Below are 21783 nucleotides of genomic sequence, written 5' to 3'. Positions count from 1 at the left end.
TGCTGCTTCACACCGTAATTTACTAGAGGCTTCTGCTTCCATTTTGTAGGTAAGAGCCCCGGAGAATCCCTGACAAGCCCCCTGCCGGCTTCCAAGGTCTACAACAAGCCAGAGTGCGTCTCCTGGGATGGTTATTTGTGCCAGAAAGCCCTCAACAAAATCCCCCTCCGCCCTGCTCGGCTTCTGTCTTGCCTTCCTTACTCTGAGAAAGTCCCTTAATTTGAGCTAAAATATTGTTAACAAAGTCCAGCGGTTCCTTTACCTCTCTGATCTGAACACGCTTCTCACAGCTCCCAAATGCCCATGATACAGCCGTGAAGCAACCTGAAAGGAAGGGAGCCAAGGTTCCCCCCAAGCACCTGAAGGGCTACGTGTCCAGGTGTCTGCAGGAACCTCCTCACCTTGCCAACTGGCTTGCGGAGCTTGGAGCGGAGCGGGACGTCGTGGGCTGCAGTCCCGGCGCCAACCCAGCTGGCCCTCGGGGTAACTCCTCCCGCACCTCATCTCCTACCCCACCCCGGCCTCTCCCCGCATGGCCTGGGTTTGAAAACAACACATCTGCCTTTTCACAGTCAAAGCCACGCTATCCTGGCTGGCGATGTCGCCAATTTCTCCAACTCCCAGAACGGGCAAGGCAAGCCTAGGCTAACAACGACCATCCAGGGACCCGCGGAGCAGCTGGAGGTCGAGAGCCCCGGGTGCCGTCCTCTGCAGCGGTCTGCGAGAGCTGTTTCCCCCGGGGGCCCCGAGGTGGCACTGACCGGGGCGCACTCCCAGAAGGCCAAGCCGCGACCTTCGGCTGCGGAGAGCCCATTGCCAAGCTCCTCGCCCTGCGCTGGGCGGGCCGGCGGGGGCCGGGGCGGGGCTGGCGGCAGAGCTTTAAGAGGGCGCCGGCGGGCAGAAGCGGAGCCTGTGAGGGGGGACCCCAGCGATGGAGACCGCCCGGGACTACGCCGGAGCCCTCATCAGGCGAGTGCGGCGCGAGCCCGGCTCAGGGCTACGCTTGAGCGTCCCCCCGCGCCTCCACGTCCCCCGGCGCCCCGTATCCCTCTGAGCGCCGTAGTCCCCTGGGCCCCTTGTCCCCTCTTAGCCCCGCGTCGCCTTGCATTTCAAGCACCCCGCACCCCGGAGCGTCCCGCGCCCGTGCGCTCTGAGTCCACCCGCGCCCGGTGTCCCCCGACGCCCTGGGCGTTCTGCTGCCCCCTGTGCCTGGCATCTCCGTGAGCCCCTCGGCTCGCCTGCACCCGGGGTCCTCCGGCACCCCTGTGCCCCGCGACTCGGAACTCCCCGAGGCCGCGTCCCAGCCCACGCACCCAGCCTCACCTCTGGTGCCCACGCCTTCGGGCAGCGCGGGCGGGCAGAGCCCGAGCTGGGCGCAGGGCTCCTTCCCCTCCTCCAGCTGGCTGCAAGTGCCAGGTGTGGCGCTCCCGAGCTGCGCGGGCATCCACGGAACAGGTGACAGTGGTGAATGCGGGAATGGCTGAATTTCTTGCTGGTGCTGCAGCCCCGCGTGCAGATCCTCGAGGGCCCAGTCGCGGGAAACCTGGGCAACGCCCTCACGGTGCGCGGGGACAGGACTTCTAGGGTATCTCGGGATCTCAGCGGGAGCTGGGGCCCTGGTGGGACACTCGGTGGCTTTGGGATGGTCCAGACTTACCCCTAAAGATGAGTGAGGGCTCTGAGCTCCAAGAGGAGGTGGGCTGAGCCGAGAGCACCCCTTGGGCTTAGAATGCGCGGTGACCCCTGCTTGATGACTCCACCCAGACTTGTGAGGATGTGTTTGGAGGGAAGCGCTCCCCTTCTCGCCGCATCTGAGAGCGCCCTCGGAGGGACCTGGGGCCCCGAGAAGCCTTCGGAGTCCTCCCCCCGCTCTCCCGGGGCTTTGCCACCCGCTGGTGGGGGCGAGGACCCAATTTCTGTTCATCTTCATACTGATGTAGGAAAGAACGTTAGGGTTCCAAGCCTACTGCCTAGAAAGAATTCTTAAGAGGTCTTTGATGCAAAAAGGTGATTTTATTAAAGCAGGGGACAGGACCCGTGGGCAGAAAGAGCTGCACTAGGGTCCTGAGGAGTGGCCCATTATATACTTTCAACTGGGGAGGGGTTTAGGGATGGTGTGGGCCTTCCAGGTGTTTTGGAAACAAGGTTTCCTGGATCCCTAGGGGACTAGGATCTACTATTATTATCTACTATTATTAGGAAAGGTCCTTTATTACTGTTTAGTAGAAACTCTGTCCTGAGACCCTTCAGATGTTTATGGGTGGGTCATATACTTGGGAGATGATTGCCAACATATGTCTTGTGGGGTAGATCTAAAGGAAGTTCTCAAAGAAATTTTTGTATGTTAAAGTAGACTTATAGGATCCTAGGGGAGGAAGGGGGGTTGGGCTGGGATTGTCTTTTGCCCTTAGCAAAGCATTAACATTCAGACAGTTGAGTCCCTAGAGGAATGTCACTGGGCCTGTTTTAAAGGCTTGTCAATGAGCTGTGGGTAGTAAGGAAACTTAATAATGTCTCTTCTGCTTTTGTTTCCCACTTCAATATCTGACATTCCCTATCCTGTCCTTGTTAATAAAATCCAAATATTGTATGGAAGTAATTTTTAAGTATAGATTAATGAAAGGGATAGTGCTTCCTTGAAGATCTTCGAAGTGCTTCAAAAAGGATAGAGAAGCCCTTGAGTTCTTTAAAATGCAGGTTTTCAAAGGTGACTGATCCCATTTGTAGGAAAGGTCAGAGGGACCTTGTAGGTTGAAAGGAAAGGGTGGCAAGGGAGAGCCACTCTGCAAAATCAGTGTGATGTATAGAGGGCTGAATTTGCTGTGTGCAACACTCAAGGTTAGGAAAAATAGCTTCCAAAATGTACATGTGGTCTGTCTAAACTGCATTGGCTCTCTCTTTAAAAATAAACAACAACAACAAAAAAAAATCCAAAAAAACAGAAGTCAAGTAGTAGGAACCAGGAAGGGTGAGAAACAGACTTGCTTCACACGTCTTCACTAAAGCACGCAAGTATAAAGGTAAAGCCTTGGGTTTCTTTCCTTTTTTGTTCCTCTCTTTCCCCTCTTACAATTCCGCCCCAGGGGGTAACACCTGTTGACAGTTTGGTGTGCAATTCTCAAATATGCAAACACACACATCCTGCAACTTCTTGTGAGCCCTGGGGAGGGGGCAGGCTGAGTTTTAAGGACCGGTAAGTAGGCATTAATTCCTCGCTGGTGTTGCCTGGAGCAGGAGATGCCTGCGGAATGAGGGCTGACCCCGCCCTTCCCCCTGATTCCTACAACGGGATATTCAGATCCAAAATGCAGCAGTGCGAGGCTTCCACTGGGTCCAGTGTGTATGGAAGCCACTTGCTTGCGAAATGTTGGCAAATCAAAACATAAGGAGGGGGACACCTGGGTGGCTCAGTGGGTTGAAGCTTCTGCCTTCGGCTCAGGTCATGACTCCAGGGTCCTGGGATCAAGCCCCACATAGGGCTCTCTGCCTGCCTCTCTGCCTACCTGTGATCTCTATCTGTCAAATAAATAAAAAAAAATCTTAAAAAAAAAAAAAAAAGGAAATGTCTACTTGAAGACACATTCCTTCTGAGCTTGGCAAAATCTAAAAATAAGTATCCATTTGTTAGAGACACACTGTACAGTTCTTTGGGGGGGGGGGATCTACCTGCTTCCAAACTAAACTGGAAGAAAAACAATCTATACTACTTGTTGAAAGGAAAACACTTCTCTTCCCTGTCCTTTAGAACCATGTCCAGGCTGAAGACCCGTGTGAGTCACAGACAAGGTGATGGCCACATGTGTTAGTTACAGTCTTGTTGGATTTCTGTCTCCTACTTGTTCCTTCCTTTTAACCTAGATGGCCCTAACTCTTTCATTAGTAGATGACTGCATTCTGCCAAAGAAATAACTTAATCTACATACTCCTCTTTTTTTAAGGCCAGCAATTCTAAAATCTTAATCCAGTCTTTCGTTTGTTAATTGTCTGTGATCCCTCAAGGTCATAGTCATGGTGAAAGCAGCTTGAGGTCTCTTAACAGAGCTCTGGACATCAAAGATGCCCACACCTGCCTGTGTTGTCATAGAGGAAGCTCCTCAGCCTTTGTGTCTGTCCAGGAGCAAGAGCATTCCCACCGACCTTGAAGTTGTTACAGAGCCAAGATACTATACTGTGTGCAAAATTGCTGCGTTTGTTGCTATTTGGTACATCTTTCCTTTGCTTGGACAAGGATCTCTAGGTTATGAATAGTTGGCATTTCAGGACACATTTCACACCGTCTTATTAGTGACCTAAGCAAGGAATTGCATTTTCTACAAGTAAATTTCCTTGATTACTGACGCTTACTCCTCCGTGGGTCTAAACTGTTATTTTAATAATATTTCAAAGTGTCAAAAGACACTTGAAATGTATGGTCATACATACACTGAATCCTCTTCCTGCATCAAGGATTTCAATAGGTTGGTCAAGGTCCAGATGGAAGCCGGGCGCAGGACCATGTGTGTAAGTCTGGAACTAGGACCCTGTGCTGTTGGGATACTCCTCCAGCTGTGGCCATTGAGTTGGACCCTGACACTGTCCCTACTGCTCACCCAGATCCAGCCAGACCTGATGACCGCTTTTCAATCCTGTCTATCTCTGCACTGCTGTACTGGACATCACCACTTCCCTCCCTAATGTCTTTGTTGTCACCAGGCTTTGGTGGTAGTGCTTGGTTGACTTGCCTATCCGTGTCTGTGCCTACTTACTCTCAGGTGGGTTCCTCCTTGCCACCTAACAAGAAAACGTGGGGCCACTCAGACACCAAAACATTCATTTCACTCCGGATGTTCCCTGGGGAGTCACTTACATGGCCTGACAGGGCCACCTCGTCACGGCTGACCCCAAAATGTTTCTCTCTGGGGGAGACTTTGTTCCCAGGCCTGCTGTTTTCCTCCTCCTTCCACTTTTGGAAGAAACGTAAGTCCATTGGGTAACATAAAAACATGCTTTTTTTTAATGCCCTGTGGGAGCTGGCTTCCATTTCCTGGTGTGAAGCTCACATCTGTCCATCTCTGGCTCGTGCTCTATTTGCCACCCTATACTAAGTTGAGCCTCCTTTGTTCCCTCAGGGAAAAACAAAAGATTTCTCTGTTTTCCTCACTTCTGGGAGTTATGCCCCTTCCAGTTTTTAAGAATGTTCTATGAAGTCTGACTTCTCTTTTTGTCTTGATTTCCCCGAAACAATCTGTTTCCTCGAACAACCTGTTTCCTGGTTTTTCTTTTCCTTTTAGTGAACTGTTTCCTTCCTGCTTCATAGCTTGTCTGCACTTTCCCAGGAATTAGAGGGTGACTGTGGGATGCTGGGTGGCTCAGTTGCTTAAGCGTCTGCCTTCAGTTCAGGGTGTGATCCTGGGATCAAGTCCCGCCTTGGGGGCCTGCTTCTCCCTCTGCCTGCTGCTTGCTCTCTCTGGCTCTTGCCCACTCTCTCTGACAAATAAATAAATACAATTTTTTTTTAAAAAGGGCATCTGGGTGGCTCAGTCCTTAAGTGCCTGCCTTCGGCTCAGATCATGATCCCGGGATTGTGGAATTGAGCCCCTGCATCGGGCTCCCTGTTCGGTGGGAAGCCTGCTTCTCCCTCTCCCACTCCCCGTGCGTGTGTTCCCTCTCTCGCTGTCTCTCTCTCTCTGTCAAATAAATATATAAAATCTTTAAAAAAAAAAAAAAGGGGTGACTAACATGTGATGTATCTAATCCAAGGCTTCTCGGAGCTCCTATCTCGACTTTGATATATTAAGATATTCGGGGGAGAATGGCAACACATTTTAGACATTATGCTGATAGCCAGTGACCTAGATTTTCCTAATAGGAGGACCAGGAGTGAATTGGATCCGTATGTTGCTTTGTTCAATTAGCTATCTTGTTAGCCCTGCTGCTCCTTTAGCTGGTACAAAGTAAATAATCCTACAATAATTGTTAAATCAGTTTAGTGTACATAAAATTCCATATAACCCCTTTTTTTATTATCCATAAGAGAGTCTCAATTTTATATAATTTGATACATCAGATATTCCTCTTGTTCCTTAAAGGGAATGGCAGGATTTAATTTTCATGTCTCTGAGGATTTTTTTAGGTGTGCTCTAACAATGAGCCACTACCCGGTTAGGAAACATAATGGGGAGGAAGAACATGGACTCTATATGCCCGCCTTTTTTTTTTTTATTGAGGGTGGCTATCTAGAGGGCAGCATGGAGAGGGAGGACCAGAAATCACTGCCAGCACTTACCTTGTTTGAAGTTAAAAGACAATAAGGACTCTGCATGATCAGCTACACTACGGCACGGGAGCTCACTAAGGCGTGATCGCTTGCATCCAATGAGGAGGTGTACGACCACAACTAACTAGGTCAAAGCTGTTTGTGCCCACAAGGTGTACCATTGGCCTCTAGCGCCTGGACCTAAGATTCCAGGACACGAACTTTGTTCTCCCATTTCTCTGATCTTGTCTTAGCCTGTCTTTTACTCCATAAATAGATTACATGCCAGCAGTAGCCTAGGGGCCGTGGGGAAGCCAGAAAATGGACACAAAGACCCTGGCCTCAGTGAGTACAGATTCTAGAAGGACTCCTGGTTCATAGCAATGAGTTCCTGCTTTGTGGGGAGAAGAGAGGCTCTTGCCGGAGAGATTCCAGGGTGGCTCTGTCTCATAGGAGGGTTTTCACCATGTGGGGCAGACACAATGGTGCAAAGAATGGGAGCTGGACTCAAACCCCTGTTCTAGCACATGCTAGCTCCGACCTTAATCATTTCTTAACCTCTTGAGCCTCCCTTTTGCTCAGCTGACACATCTGTCTTGCCAAGTTGTTAAGTAATGCACTAATGTGCCCAGTGTTGGACACTGAGTAGAACTAGTATCCTTCTCTTCCCATAGGGACTTGGCCCCCAGAGTTGTAAGTTTCAGCCGCCATATGTAGGTTGCCACCAAAGCCCAATCCTAAATGTAAAGCATAATATGGAAAATCCTCACTGCCCAGTCCACCAGATCGCCGGAGATGGAACTGTGAGTGGGTTCTCTGCAACATCTGCTCAGCATAACGTAGGCATCTTGTTCATGGGGTTGTGTAACCAAAGAACCTGGTGTAACTTCTTGTAATCAGGGCAAAAGTTCAGAGGCGTCTGCTGGTCTCACTGCTGTGTCAGTTCAAGGCTTGATTCACTCGTTGGGTCTCTGTTCAGTCTAATGGGGCACCACAGTCCCTTTGCAGTTGCCTCACTAGGAAGAGAAAATGCATGGACTCTGCCAGCCAGGAAGGGAAAGGAACTGTCTTTTCCTTCTTTCTTTTTTTTTTTTTTAAAGATTTTATTTATTTATTTGACAGAGAGAGATCACAAGCAGACAGAGAGAGAGGAAGGGAAGCAGGCCCCCTGCTGAGCAGAGAGCCCGCCGCGGGACTCGACCCCAGGACCCTGAGATCATGACCCGAGCCGAAGGCAGTGGCCTAACCCACTGAGCCACCCAGGCGCCCCTGTCTTTTCCTTCTTAACTGAGTGACCTTGAGAAAACACTCTGAGCCTCAGTTTTCCCATCTGAGAAATGGGGTGATGCTTTCCCTGTAAAGTTATGCTGGTAATTAGTAATATGTTAAGAGTTAGCACAAGCTGGCCATAGCGAGTGCTTGGATGTGACCAGTGAGGACACACTAACGGACACATCAGATCTGAGCTGACAATCCAGGCCTGACTCCTAGAACACCAGTTCATGGTCAGGGCACAGGGATAAGGTGCTGGCTATTATGGAAACCTTGCTGAAACTAGCTGATCATGCTACAAGCATAAACTTAACCTGACAAATTTTGGACAAATTTTGAGAGCTGGCTCATTGCTATACTACCGGGTTTTCATATAGAAAATAACTCAGTAAATCACTGAACTTTTCACTACTTCCATTTGTAGAGTTTCAAGTTAGACCACATACTATTTAAAGCATATATTGTCTAGTGCTAGTCTAGGCATTATGGGAGATACAACAAAGAAGACTTTGTCCATAAGGAAATTCCAATCTGCTTGGGAAAATAAAGCATAGAGAAATAAATAACAATATATGTGTAGCTATGAATGTATGTGTGTGTATATGTATAAAATAAAGTATTAATCCTAGGCGATAGGCATTCACAAAAAGTACAGAAGTCTCTAGAATTTTAGCCTTCATGGGGTTAATCTAGACAAGATACTATGTGTCAGAAAACAGTGATGTGGAGCGCCTGGGTGGCTCAGTGGGTTGAGGCCTCTGACTTCAGCTCAGGTCGTGATTCCAGGGTCCTGGGATGGAGCCCCGCATCGGGGTCTCTGCTCAGCAGAGAGACTGCTTCCTCTCTCTCTCTGCCTGCCTCTCTGCCTACTTGTGATCTCTCTCTCTGTCAAATAAATAAATAAAATCTTAAAGAAAGAAAGAAAACAGTGATGTCTTCACTTTGTATCTTCTACAAAGTTACCCTAAAAAATAAAACCATTCTCCTGAATGTCACCAGATGGACTATTTGTCCAAATTGTCAACAGCTCTTTGAGCACCTGAAATCGGTAGGCACCGTTCAGGTTTGGGGAGAGCGAAACCATACATACTGTTACCCCAGGAGCTGTGGAGATTAAATAAGGTCATGTGTCACTTATCCCAGCACCTGACATGAGGCAAGACCCACCTGACACATTCCTAACTTACGTTACTATTCTTTTTTTTTTAAGATTTTATTTATTTATTTGAGAGAGAGAACATGAGCAGGGGGAGTGGGAGAGGGAGAAGCAGACTCCCCATTGAGCAGGGAGTCCAATGCAGTGCCCAATTCCAGGACCTGAGCCAAAGGCAGACGCTTAATCGACTGAGCCACCCTGGCATCCTGTTTATATTCTTTTAAATAATTTCTTTTTGGATATATTCCTAAATATAAAACAGCCCCTAGTGCTGGGTGGAAACTACACATTGCTAGACTGATCTCCAAAGAGACCGAAGCCACGCTTAGTGCCACAGCAAGATGCATCTGTTTCCCCTCATGGAGTTATTTTTAAAATAAATTCTTGGATGTTTGTTTAAAAGCATGGGGTAGTATGTCAAAGGTGGCTTTGCATTTCTTTAATTGCTATCGAAAGCCTCCTATGTCCCCAAATACGCAAACTTGTCTTATTCTTTGGTATGCGGCATCTAGATAAACTTCATGATGTCAAGAACAGACGGTAGGGTCCTAATCCCCGCTCTGGCTCCTCTCAGCTCTGGGGCAGCTCTCTGCCCTGATTTCCCTCATCTGCAAGTTGAAAAAGGACTATATCACAGAGTTTTCTGAGGAGTAAGCAAGTAATATTTACAAAGCAAATGTCAGGGTGCCTGGCCGACTCCGTCAGTGGAGCCTGCAACTTTTGATCTTGGGGTTGAGGGTTCGAGTCACACGTTGGGTGTAGAGATGACCTAAAAATCAAATCTTTAACAACAAAAGTGTTTGTTAAGTAACTACCAAAGCTGTGAGCTTCTCATTTATCCCCAATTATTTATACACTATATATATATATATATATAGAGAGAGAGAGAGAGAGAGAGAGAGTATTTGCTAGGTAACTAAAATTTGATAATCAAGGGTTCAAGATTATTTTCCTCAGAAAATTGTCTTGAGGGCCACCTGGGTGGCTCAGTGGGTTAAAGCCTCTGCCTTCGGCTCCGGTCACGATCCCAAGGTCCTGGGATCGAGCCCCGCTTCAGGCTCTCTGCTCAGCAGGGAGTCTGCTTCCCCTTCTCTCTCTGCCTGCCTCTCTGCCTACTTGTGATCTGTCTGTCAAATAAATAAATAAAATCTTAAAAAAAAAAAAAAGAAAGAAAAAAAGAGGAAATTGTCTTGATTTGGTTTTGTTAGTTACTTTTCTTCTCCATGTTAGTTTTTTTAATAGTGAAACTTTGAATTAATTCTTTGTTTAGTGTGGAACTTGCTCCAAAGTGTCATGTGGTATACGGCCCAAAGTTCTTTTCCTTCTTGTTATTCCAACCACAATTGTTATAGTGTTCTGGTGTTCCTTGCTTATTCTTCTTCTTTTTTTTTTTTTTAGTTTTTGTTTATTTATTTCTTTGTCAGAGAGAGCACAAGCAGGGGGAATGGCAGGTGGAGGGAGAAGCAGGCTCCCCACTGAGCAGGGAGCCCAAGGCGCGACTTGATCCCAGGACCCTGAGATCAAGACCCAAGCTGAAGACAGACACTTAACCATCTGAGCCACCCAGGTGCCCCTATTCCTCATTTATTCTAAGTTAATTCCTACAAATGAGTTTATTGCTCTAGTGAGCTTAGAGCAATGGCTTAGTCTTACCATACAATAAGTAACTTTTCTGTGTGTGTGTGTGTGTGTACCTAATTCTTTTTTTTTTTTTCATCAAATAGTTATTTATTTATTTATTTGGCAGACAGAGATCACAAGCAGGCAGAGAGGCAGGCGGTGGCGGGGTGGGGGGGGCGGTAAGCAGGCTCCCTGCTGAGCAGAGAGGCCAATGAGGGGCTTGACCCCAGGACCCCAGGATTATGACCCAAGCCCAAGGCAGAAGCTTTAACCCACTGAACCTCCCAGGCACCCCGGTACCTAATTCTTTGACTCTGCTTGGTCACTGCATAGCCTCTGGAAATCTTTTTCTTTCCTTTTCTTTTTTTTTTAAGATTTTTTCAGCTGTAAAATCCACGTTTGCAGAATAGAATTCTTATTCCTTGTTTGAGTTTCTTTTCTCACATAGTTACTACAAGGACTTTGAATGTTCCAGTAAAATGAGTGTAATAATATAATGGTTGTGTTTTTAAATGATATATCTATTACTCATTTGTTTTTTGGATGTCAGGATATATCTGTATATATATAAAAATTTCAATAATTTCTAACTATTGATTTTCTTTCTTTCAGATACAAATATGAAAACTTTTAATTTTGTGTACATCAAACCTCTCTATATGTTTCTTAAAGATTTTATTTATTTATTTCACAGAGAGAGAGATCGCAAGTAGGCAGAGAGGCAGGCAGAGAGAGGGGAAAGTAGGCTCCCTTCTGAGCAGAGAGCCCAACACGGGACTCCATCCCGGGACCCTGGGATCATGACCTGAGCTGAAGGCAGAGGCTTAACCCACTGAGGCACCCAGATGCCCCACAATCCTCTCTTAAAAGATTCTTTTGAAGGTTACATCTAAGATATTTTAACTTTTCTCCTCCATTTCCAGGCCTCTGAGGTTTATGGGATCACAGACCAAGAGAGTCCTACTAACCCCCCTGATGCACTCGGCTCGCCCTTTCCGGGTCTCCAACCATGACAGAAGCAGCCGGCGAGGGGTGATGGCCACCAGTCTGAAGGACCTTCTCAGCAAGGTGCAAGGAAGCACAGTGCTTCCACACCGCTCACAGGAGGGCCCCTGACTGCACTCTGGGGCTCTGATCTTGGGTACTAAGCCAGTGCCAAGACAGAAATGTCATGACCTCAGAGACCCTAAGGGGAGAAGAAAAGAATGAAAGGGAACATTAGCACTTCTCTGGACCATAAAAGATTTAGCTGCAGAAACAAAGGCCTTAAAACTGATAATGTAGCCTGACTTCGTTGACAAGGGAGAATACAGGGAAGCACCGGGCTTTGGAAATCTGTTTTTGGTTATAAGTCCCAGGAAAGAATAGTCTTTAATCTAAAACAGTGTCCTAGATCACCAAAAAAGGAAGAATCCGGAGTCTGTGGAGTTGGGTTATGGAGGCATAACCCAGACAAAGACACCCACGGAAATAAATGAGCATCCCACACGCAGACCTTATAGCAAGAAAGATGGCTCTCTATTGTATTGCTGCCTTATTCATTTTATTTGCCAAAATCAGTAATTATAGAAGCTGAATGATTCAATGTCTTAATTTGTCTCATGTCAGTGAAATCTCTGAAAAAGAGAGATCCACTAGAAATCTGAAATTCTGGCAATTCACAGACCTGTACCCCTGGGGCTAATAATACATTAAATGTTAATTTAAAATATTAAAAAAAAAAAAAGAAACCTGAAATTCTCTTTTTCCAAGCAAAGACTAAGTCCTACACCCCAGTTAAGGTAGATCTTTAACATTGAAATTTTAGCAAGTTCAGACAGGACTTTGGAAACTATAACTTAAAGAGTGGCTCTGAGGGCTCAAAACAGAATCTCCTGCTTTCTTCCATGTCTCTGATGCATTGCCAGTGCAGACCCTGGAAGCCTTGGTTATCACCAGCGGACTGGTCAGTTTGGTGCTGGAGGAAGATGGGACCGTGGTAGATACGGAAGAGTTCTTTCAGACCTTAGAAGACAACACGCATTTCATGATCCTGGAGAAAGGGCAGAAGTGGACACCAGTAAGTAAAACACTTATCCAAACAGCTACTGGGTAGACTTTTTACCCACAAAATGCGTTCCCTAGTTTGGTGTTGACTTGCCCTCTTTCTAAATATATACTTTGTTTCCCCTAATAACCACATCTGCAAACTTCAACCGGTTGCTTCAAAGCATTTATAGGAAATTTAGCATCTTAGTGAGCCTAAGCTATATGATTTGAAGCAAATCATTTTTTAAAATTTAAGTTCAGTTAATAAACATATAGTGTATTATTAGTTTCCGAGGCAGAGTTCAGTGATTCATCAGTCGTATAAACACCCAGAGCTCATTACATCAGATGCCCTCCTCAATGCCCATCACCCAGTTACCCCATCCCCCACCTACTGCCCCTCCAGCAGCCCTGTTTGTTTCCTATGATTAAGAGTCTCTTGGGATTTGTCTCCCTCACTGATTTTGCCTTATTTTTCCCTCCCTTCTCCTATGATCCTGTTTTGTTTCTTAAATTCTACATATGAGCAAGATCATATGATAATTGTCTTTCTCTGACTGACTTATTTCGCTCAGCATAATACCCTCTAGTTCTGTCCACATCGTTGCAAATGGCAAGATTTCATTTTTTTGATAGCTGCATAGTATTCCACTGTATATCTCCAGCACATCTTCTTTATTCATTCATCTCTTGACGGATACCTAGGCTCTTTCCATAGTGTGGCTCTTGTGGACATTGCTGTTATAAACATTGGGGTGAGGTGCCCCTTCCAATTACTACATTTGTATCTTTGGCTAAATACCCAGTAGTGCAATTGCTGGGTTGCAGGGTAGCTCTATTTTCAACTTTTTGAGGAACCTCCATACTGTTCTCCAGAGTGGTTGCTGGCTGCACCAGCTTTAAAGCAAATAATTTTGAGGAACGGGTTTAGGCCAATAAGTACCCACAGATCCTGTTAAAGTATGCAGATGTGACCATTCCTTTAGCCAATGCAGTTGAGTAGGTGTGTGTATGTGTGTGTGTGTGTGTGTGTGTGTGTATGAATTTACAGTGAGTTAGAAAGGTAAAAAAGTTAAATAAAGGTTTCCATATCCAGGAAAACTACAGATTATATATCTCTTGGATCCTACTATAAAACACCCAAATGTGTAAACCAAAATATTAAAACATATTTTATATGCTTACTGACCTTCAACAAAGGAAAATCCTCAGAGGCCAAAACTTTTATGGGAGCCAGAATCTAGAACAGCAGCTTACCTGCGAGCGTCTCACCTGTGCCCATCCACTCGCTGCAGTGACTGAGGACTGCAATCTTGACAGGTGCCGGCAGGACAGGAGACAAAGCTTTGGGCTGACACAGGGTAAGGGGCCAGATTAGAGAGGCCCACATAAAGCAGAGAATCTTAGTCTCTCCTAAGAATTCGTGGACACAAACTGCCTTCATGAGGTTTTAAGGACTCTTGATTCCAAAAACATCCAAGCCAAGAGTTTCGTTTCCAGAGCCCGGGGAAGGAAGCATCAATAACAGGAGCATATTCATTGAGTTTTCTTTGTTCATCTGGTCCCTCCATCCAGCCCCAGAGTCCTGGAGTTGATTGGGTCCCCATGTACCAGTAGGAGCAAATAGGCTCAGAATGAGCATTGATCTGGGTATCAGAGAGTTTCCATTCCTAAAATTCCAACAAATGTGAGTTCACAGTCAAATCATAGAATGTAAGGACTAAGCAGAAATAATGAAGTCAGACCTCCAAAGACGTCAGATGTTGGAATCACCAGGCAGAGTATAAAATAAGTGTATTTTGGGCTCCTGGGTAGCTCAGTCAGTTAACCATCTGCCTTCGGCTCTGGTTGTGATCCCAGGGCCCTGGGATTGAGTCTTGTGTTGGACTCCCTGCTCATCAGGGTGCCTGCTTTTCCCTCTCCCACTGCCTGCTGCTCCCCCTGCTTGTACACGCTCCTCTCTCTCTCTCTCTCTCTCTCTCTCTCTCTCGGTCGGTCAAATAAATAAATAAATAATGAATCAATCAATCAATCAATAAAATAAGTGTATTTAAAACATCCAAAGCTATTCAAAAGTTAGAAGGGACAAGAGGCAATCAGGACTAGGTAGACTTCAAAGACTACAATAGAATTTCTGGAAATGCAGTTAAAGTCAATTGAGACAGGCAGCACTGAAAAGACCACTTAAGAAGGTTCTGTGATGCAGCACAAGAAGGTAGAGGTGAATACCATTAAGGAAGTTGGAGACAGGACTGAGAGGGTCTCAGAGATGTTTGACATTCTTAGGATATTTTTTTTAAAAAAGACAATGCATAAATCACTTTTTAAATGATACATTTCATTAAGAATTTTGTTCATCAAAAGATACTATGTAAAGATACTATGTAAAGCATGTAAAACAATAAGCCCCAAGTGGGCAGAATGTGTTTTCGACATAATCCAACAAAAGATTAGTATTTGATAAATTTAGGAATGTCCCAGAAATCAGTTATGGAAACAATGAACGATCTGGTAGAAAAATGGGCCAAAAACAGGGACCGGTATCTGCAGAATGGACAATAAAATCTAGGGGAAAAAATCTTCAACCTCATTGGTGATTAGGAAAACATAACTTAAGACCATAATAGGATACTGTTTTATACCATTAGATTTGGTATTCTGAGGCTTTTCCAATTTTTTAAGCTATGGAGCAATGAACCCTTTCCACTCCCACCAGCAGTTATCTAAAACGGTGTCCATTTATCCCATAGAACTGAAGCACCATCTACGACCCCGGCAGTCCTCTCCTAGACATACACCCTGCCCGCAGACCCCTGGCCATGGGCTTCTCTGTCAGTACACACAAATTAATACTCTAGGGTCTCTTCCTTGAATGGAATAGTCTTCAGCTGTGACAATGCAGGACGTACAGCTCCAGGCATCTCGGCGGATAAATCTCATCACCTCTGTTCAGTGAAAATATCAGAATAATCCATTAAGCAAGGGATCTTAAAGCTTTTTGACCTCAGGACCCCTTTACACTCTTCAGAATAAATGATGACCCCACAATAGCTTTTGTTTATGTGGATTTCAGTAGACCTGTAGATCTCCATCAAGCAGAGGTTCCCAACCGGGGGGGTGAGGAGCAGTCTTACCCCTTGAGAGGCATTTGGCAGTATCCGAAGACATTTTTGTGGCCACAACTGGGGTGAGAGGGTTACCGAAGGATTGGAAGAGCATAGGGTGAATTAGACAAATCTTTTAAAAGGCCATCTTGGGCCTTTTTGTTGGAGAAAGATGTTGTGGGCAGAATAACAGCCTCCCGAGATGCCCACAGCCTAAACCCTGGGAGTCCGTGAAGGTGTTACTTTACTTGGCAGATGAACCTAGCCGGTATGGATAAGTTAAGGATCTTGAGCTGGGGAGATGGGCCTGGGTAACCCAGGCACCAGTGTCCTCACGGGGTCCTTACCGAGGGACAGAAGGGTCAGAGTGAGGGCCAGACACAGGGAAAGAGGAGGGGAGACGTTAGCAGCCAAGAACCTGGAGAAGGAGAGGGGGCCCCTGTCTCCCCTGGAAGCCTACAGAAGGAACAGCTCTGCCAGCTCACTGGACTGCTGACCTCCAGATTGTTCTGGTCTAAATCTCCGTTGTTTCAAACCACTGAGTTTGTGGTCATTTGTTACAAGAGCAACAAGAAACTAGCTCAGAAGGGAAGGGCGGTTTTTCTGTTTGTTTTTATAACAGACACTGGGAGAGTGGGCCTTCAGCTTGGGTGGGCGTGGGGAGACTGAGCTGGAGAGCAGGGCGCTGAGAGGCTGTGGGTGCAAGTAATCCTGTGGGGCGGTGTGTCCAACGGGGCAAGAGGCCTTGCAGCTCCCAACAGCCTGCTTGACAAATGACTTTGGGACCTGTGTCATCTCTTGACTTAGGCCTTTCAACCTTCTTCCCTCTAGTGGAAATGGGCACCTCCAAGGTGATTATAAGAGCCTTGGAGGTGCGTATTTTTTTTATACCCACCTTGTAGGTGCGTGTGTTTTTTTTCCCAAGTCAGTGAAGCCTATTGTATTTAACGCTAGGGGTCGCCCGTCTTCAGTCTGAGCGCGGGGAGGCCTGGGAGGGCGCCGAAGGACCAGGCTGCCTGGCGATCCTTTCTTCTTCCTTAGCCAGCAGGTCAGAGAAATCCTTGTCACCGTGGAGCTTGTGAGGGCTGATTTTGATTTAAGACCAACACTCAAGGAAGACATTTAGGGGGAATAAGATACAAGCTTCTATATATCAGAAAGGAACATGAAGCAGTGAGAAAGAACAGTGGGCCGATTTTAGGTAAAACCCTCCTTCTCATTCCATAATCTTTTTTTTTTTTAAGATTTTATTTATTTGACAGAGAGCAAGCACAAGCGGAGGGAGCAGCAGGCAGAGGCAGAGGGAGAAGCAGATTCCAAAATGAGCAAGAAGCCCCATGTGGGACTCGACCCCAGGACCCCAGGATCATGACCTGAGCTGAAGGCAGATGCTTAATCCACTGAGCCACCTGTGTGCCCCTCATTCTATAATCTTAATTTTTAAAAAATATGTTTCCTAGGAGTGCCTGGGTAGCTCAGTTAGTTAAGAGTCCCACTCTTGATCTCAGCTCAGGTCTTGATCTTGGGGTCATGAGTTCAAGTCCCGATTGGGCTCCACATTACTTAAGAAATAATAATAACGTTTCCTAAATACTGGACAGTTAGTATCCCCTAAAGAGGCAGCTGGACCCCTTGTGCATTAAACAACTTGTTGTGTATGTCCTGTGTGGAGGAGAGAAGAGTGGTTCTGCCAAGAACTTCTGGGAAATTTATGTTTTACCTTCACCTAGAGTCATTGTTGTCATTGGTGAATTTAACATTTCCAGCCTCAACTCCTCCCAACCCCCAAGCTTCCTGAGACGTAGTAACTGGATTGATTGTGTACTTTTGAATCCTGGATCCTGCAGGACCCCTGCATGGAGCCAGCCCTAGGGAGAGTCGCCCCTGGCACAGCATCCATCCGTTCTTGCTGTTTGCAAAGCTTTCTGTGTGGAAGACGTTCCAGCGCTCTTTGTAAACCTGGGGACTGACAGTGGTCTCTGGCTTTCTCCCCTGACCTGAAGGGTCTACTGATGTTTCACGATGACCTCCATGGCAATTGGAACCAGACAGCTTTCTGTGGCCCCAGGAGGTCTGCATTCATCCCAGCGGTAGCTAGAAAGCAGAGGCAGCCCTGGGAAGTTCTCGCCCTGCCCCTTGCTTAATTTATTATTTTTTAAAGATTTTATTTATTAGTTTGACACAGAGAGAAACAGCGAGAGAGGTAACACAAGCAGAGGGAGTAGGAGAGGGAGAAGCAGGTTTCCTGCCAAGCAAGGGGCCCGATACGGGGCTTGATCCCAGGACCCCGGGATCGTGAGCGCCGAAGGGTAGAGGCTTCATGGACTGAGCTCCCCAGATGCCATGCCCCTTGCTTTAGTCACTGCCCGCCTGGCAGCCTCTTGTGAAATGGAAATAGCTGTCCACTCCTCTTTGAGCAGACCGTGCTATACTCATGAGATTGTCCCCATCGATCAAGTCACCACGGGTGAGCCTAAGGGACCAGGCCGAGTGTGCTCTGTACCTCATGTCAATAGCGTAGTCATCCTAGAGTCCGGGCCCCGAAGCCAAACCACACTGACCCCGAGTCACTAAACTGTGAAAGTAGCTTAGGGAAGGATCGTTTCTTACAGGTTAGGACACGGGAGCAGTGGGGGCATACTGATCTGCCAGAAACATGCCTCAAGTAATTAGCAGCTCAGTCACCAACAGATTTGAAGCCAGCAGAGTCAAGACGGGCAAAAACCTAGAATTATGGGATGCGCACGTCACAGCTGGCGGTGTTCCTGAAGTCCCTCCCTCCCTCCTTGGTTCTAGGGTGGCAACTACGTCTCAGCTCGCCAGCAGCCAAAGAAAGCGGGGATAGCAAGGGTCACCTTCGACTTGTACAAGCTGAACCCCAAGGATGTCATTGGCTGCCTCAACGTGAAGGCCACAATGTATGAGATGTACTCAGTGTCCTACGACATCCGGTGTACGGGAGTCAAGGCCCTGCTGAGGTAACACTTCGGGGGGTGGCTAGGGGTCTGGGAGCTGCATGGGCGCTGCCTGGGGTGGGTGTGTGGGGAGACCCGTCCCCAGCTCACTGCTCTGCCCTGCCATGCCCAGCCCCATGGAGGCCCTGACCTGACCTTCACTAATTCATGTTGCCCTCTGGTAGTTTATGCCACAGACTTCAGTCAGGGGACAGAACATTGAGCCAAAATTTTTTTTTTTTTTTTTTTTTTTTTTTTTTTTTTTTGTCCTTCAGAGACCACTAAATACAACATGGAAACAGAAACTAAATAATAAGTATAGAGAAGAACCAAATGTCTTTAAAAAACGAGGGGTTGGTCTGAACACGTTCTGTGTATTCCCCAGGAATGCTCTGCGGTTGTGACCGGACAGCCCGTCCCCTGAGCCCTGAACGGAGGGCCCCCTGCCCTCCCTCCCAGCCTTGCCTCTGAGCCACCAGCTGTGGGACCTTTAACACGCAGCTTAACCTCTCTGAGCCTTAGTTCTAACGTCTTTAAAATGACAAGGCTGCTTCCAAGTTCTTCATGAATGGTTTGGCTCTAAACACACCTCCTTCTGTCTTCTAGTAAAGTCGGACTGATCCTGTAAATACCTAATTCCTGTGGAGGGATGGATGGATGGGAGAGACTGACAGTGGCAGAAGGTCTTTGAAGCTAATCTATAAAGTCCTGGCACAGCCGCTCAGGGCAGGGGCCCCTGCTTCTCCAAGGGCATGGGCTCCTTCTCTCCACAGGCCCTGTCATCCCTGAGCCCTAGTGCAGGGCAGGAAATGCTCTGGAAATGAGGCTGGGTCTCCCCCACCATGAGCACAGAATTGGCTCCACAATGTCTTCTGGGTGGCCTCTGTTTCCCACTCAGTCCCATCAGGACCCATCGGCCCCAGACAACTGTGGCTGTCCCCGTGTTGAAATCTTGACTCCCAGGAGAACTTCCTTCTCCCTCCTGAGATGGGAGAAAAGAGCTTGATTGATTGATTTTTCTAAAGTGAGACAGGAGAGTTAATACCAACTTAGAAAAGTATAATGAGGAAAGTAAACCTCACCCCAAATCCTGCCTCAGCAAACTCTTTCTGGAGAGGCCTCCTCATCCCTAATTCTTACCATCTGAGATCTGATGGCCCCACAAGGAGCCACAGAAGTCATCAAGGTCCCCACATTGAAAGCATCACCCCAGGGTCCTGTCATGGGACCCCAGGGGCTGGGGCTGTCCCAGCCAGCGTGGCTGATGCCCAGGCCTTGCTAAAGGACAGACCTTTAACACTGGAAGGAAATCCTTTTGCTTTAGACTCGGTGGAGAATAACAATTTGAGTTAAAGCCACTTTGTTAGCCTAGAATAACAGGAAGGCCAGGCTCAGCCGTAGGGCCAGAACAGGGTCCAGGTGGGTTGTCCCAGCTCCCCTAAGCAATCTGGGTCACAGGGTCACTCTCCTCCAGCCTGGTTTTCCTTCCACACCTGACTTGCCTGATTTTAATAACAAGCCCCCCATACCCACCCAAGGTGGCCTGAGTAAGCAAGCAGCCAAAGGACAGGACACACCATGCGCCTTCCCCGTGCTTCCTAATTACTGCACAACAGGCCACGTTTGGAAGTGGCTGGAGGAAAGGTGGTTCCAGGCCTCCTGCGTCAGCATCTGCCTGTTAGCCAGCCCTGGGGGGCGGGGGTGGTTCCCTAAAGCACCCACACGCAAGCAGGGTCAGCTCTGAGCCCATGTTTGGGGAGTGGTGAGGAGTCGAGCGCGTCTGCCCCCGGCTGGCCCAGAGCGCCAGGCCTGAGGTGCGCCCTCGCTCCCTCGTTGCAGGAGCCTGCTGCGACTCGTGTCTCATGCCGCCCAGGTGACTGGACAGCTGCTCATCTACACCGGCTCATACATGCTCCAGCTGCTGGGCGACACGGAAGGGCCGGCTCCTCGCAGGTCACACTCTAGACGGGGGTTCACGTGCGGTTAGGGAGGCCAGCCGCAGGGACCCAGCTGGCTCTTGACCCAAACATTCCGTCTCGAATGATGATTTTGAAGACGCTTCTGTTCTAAACCACACACACTTGGACACCGCGGGCACCTGTGCTCGGGTGTGGCACCCAGCGGGGAGGAAGGAGCTGACGGCCCATGAGATGGGAGATGCCCAGTGGGATGCCCCGAAGGCAGGAGAGGTGGAGGGGCCTCGGAGGGTGAGCAACACAAACACACACTGGGTCTTTCAGCTCCTCTCCTCTGTAATAAACCAATCCCAAGAGCTGCTTTTCATACGGGTAATGCCTCCTTGTGCCTCTTTCGTGTTCCAAACAAGCAAACCTTCTATATATAAGCAAAAATCAGCCAGAAGTGTTCTGCTAACAGATATAATCACTTTTATTATTTATTTGTTTGTTTATTAAAGATTCTACTTATTTATTTATTTATTTGACAGATCAGAAGTAGGCAGAGAGGCAGGCAGAAAGAGAGAGTGGGGGAAGCAGGCTCCCTGCTGAGCAGAGAGCCCGATGTGGGGCTTGATCCCAGGACCCTGAGATCATGACCCGAGCCGAAGGCAGCGGCTTAACCCACTGAGCCACCCAGGCACCCCAGATATAATCACTTTTAAGTCTTTGTTTAACTAATGGGCTCGATCCCAGGACCCTGAGATCATGACCTGAGACGATGACAGACACTTAACCGACTGAGCCACCCAGATGTCCCCATGTTTTGTTTTGTTTTGTTTAAGTTATAGGTCCTGAATGAGCCCCAAGGGACCCAAAACTTTAAGAACCTGAAGTTCTGGAGGTCTTCAACCCATGCTTATCGCTTAAAAAAAAAAATTTAAAAAATCACACAAAACCCTACAAAACTACTTGAAACCCAGACCTGATGATACATGGCACTAGTGGACTACGTCTTTGGTTCCTAATGTCACCGGGGTTATCAGGAGGGACCCCTGACCCAGGTGGCTGGGAGCCAAGGGGGTGGCTCTCACTGCAGGCACTGCTGGGGACAGGCCCTCAAGTGAGGTAGACAGGAATCTATACTCCTCGCTCTCGGTCCTGCTTCCCTCTGAGCTAGCGTCCTTTTAGGGGGCCCTCCCCACATGAAAGTGAAATGCCAGCCCCCCGAGCAGGAAATCCTGGGGCTACGTGGTCTCCGGGACCCAGGGGTGAGGGTGTGACATGTGGGGCCACACACCGGGTCTGACAGGCTCAGAAGGATAAACCCAACCACACAGATGGGGTCGGGACAATTGCACTCCCCAGAGGAAATGGGGGTGCCACTACTGGAATAAGGGGGAACATGATTTGTCTCCTAAGATGCTAGGAGACCACTGTTCTCCTACTCAGATTTGTGATTTTCCTCTTAGGAAACATTACCCTGGAGGCCTTTCTCCTTTCCTGGCCGACAGTTCCC

The 21783-nt window shown here is 47.7% G+C and overlaps 1 protein-coding gene across 1 annotated transcript; it reads left to right on the top strand.

The window, feature by feature from the left end:
- The first annotated feature begins 855 nt into the window (after positions 1 to 855).
- CIDEA (cell death inducing DFFA like effector a) lies at positions 856 to 20657 on the top strand. Its single transcript, XM_004742686.2, has 5 exons — positions 856 to 969; positions 11207 to 11351; positions 12196 to 12342; positions 18212 to 18393; positions 20209 to 20657. Exons 1-5 carry the CDS (start codon positions 932 to 934, stop codon positions 20354 to 20356), a joined length of 660 nt encoding a protein of 219 aa, XP_004742743.1. The 5' UTR covers positions 856 to 931; the 3' UTR covers positions 20357 to 20657.
- The last annotated feature ends 1126 nt before the right edge of the window (positions 20658 to 21783 follow it).

This window comes from Mustela putorius, unplaced genomic scaffold (genome assembly GCF_011764305.1).
Source record: "Mustela putorius furo isolate JIRA1106 unplaced genomic scaffold, ASM1176430v1.1 tig00003858_pilon_pilon_pilon, whole genome shotgun sequence".
In the NCBI taxonomy this organism is placed as follows: Eukaryota; Metazoa; Chordata; class Mammalia; order Carnivora; family Mustelidae; genus Mustela; species Mustela putorius.
Note: the sequence above shows the minus strand (reverse complement) of the source record. Positions and strands in the feature narration are given on the sequence as shown.

Excerpts from the sequence above, each read along its gene's own strand:
- CIDEA (XM_004742686.2), top strand. The coding sequence starts at position 932 with ATGGAGACCGCCCGGGACTACGCCGGAGCCCTCATCAG. Across the intron at positions 11,352-12,195 it reads TGAAGGACCTTCTCAGCAAG|ACCCTGGAAGCCTTGGTTAT; the intron begins GTGCAAGGAAGC and ends TTGCCAGTGCAG. Across the intron at positions 12,343-18,211 it reads AAGGGCAGAAGTGGACACCA|GGTGGCAACTACGTCTCAGC; the intron begins GTAAGTAAAACA and ends CCTTGGTTCTAG.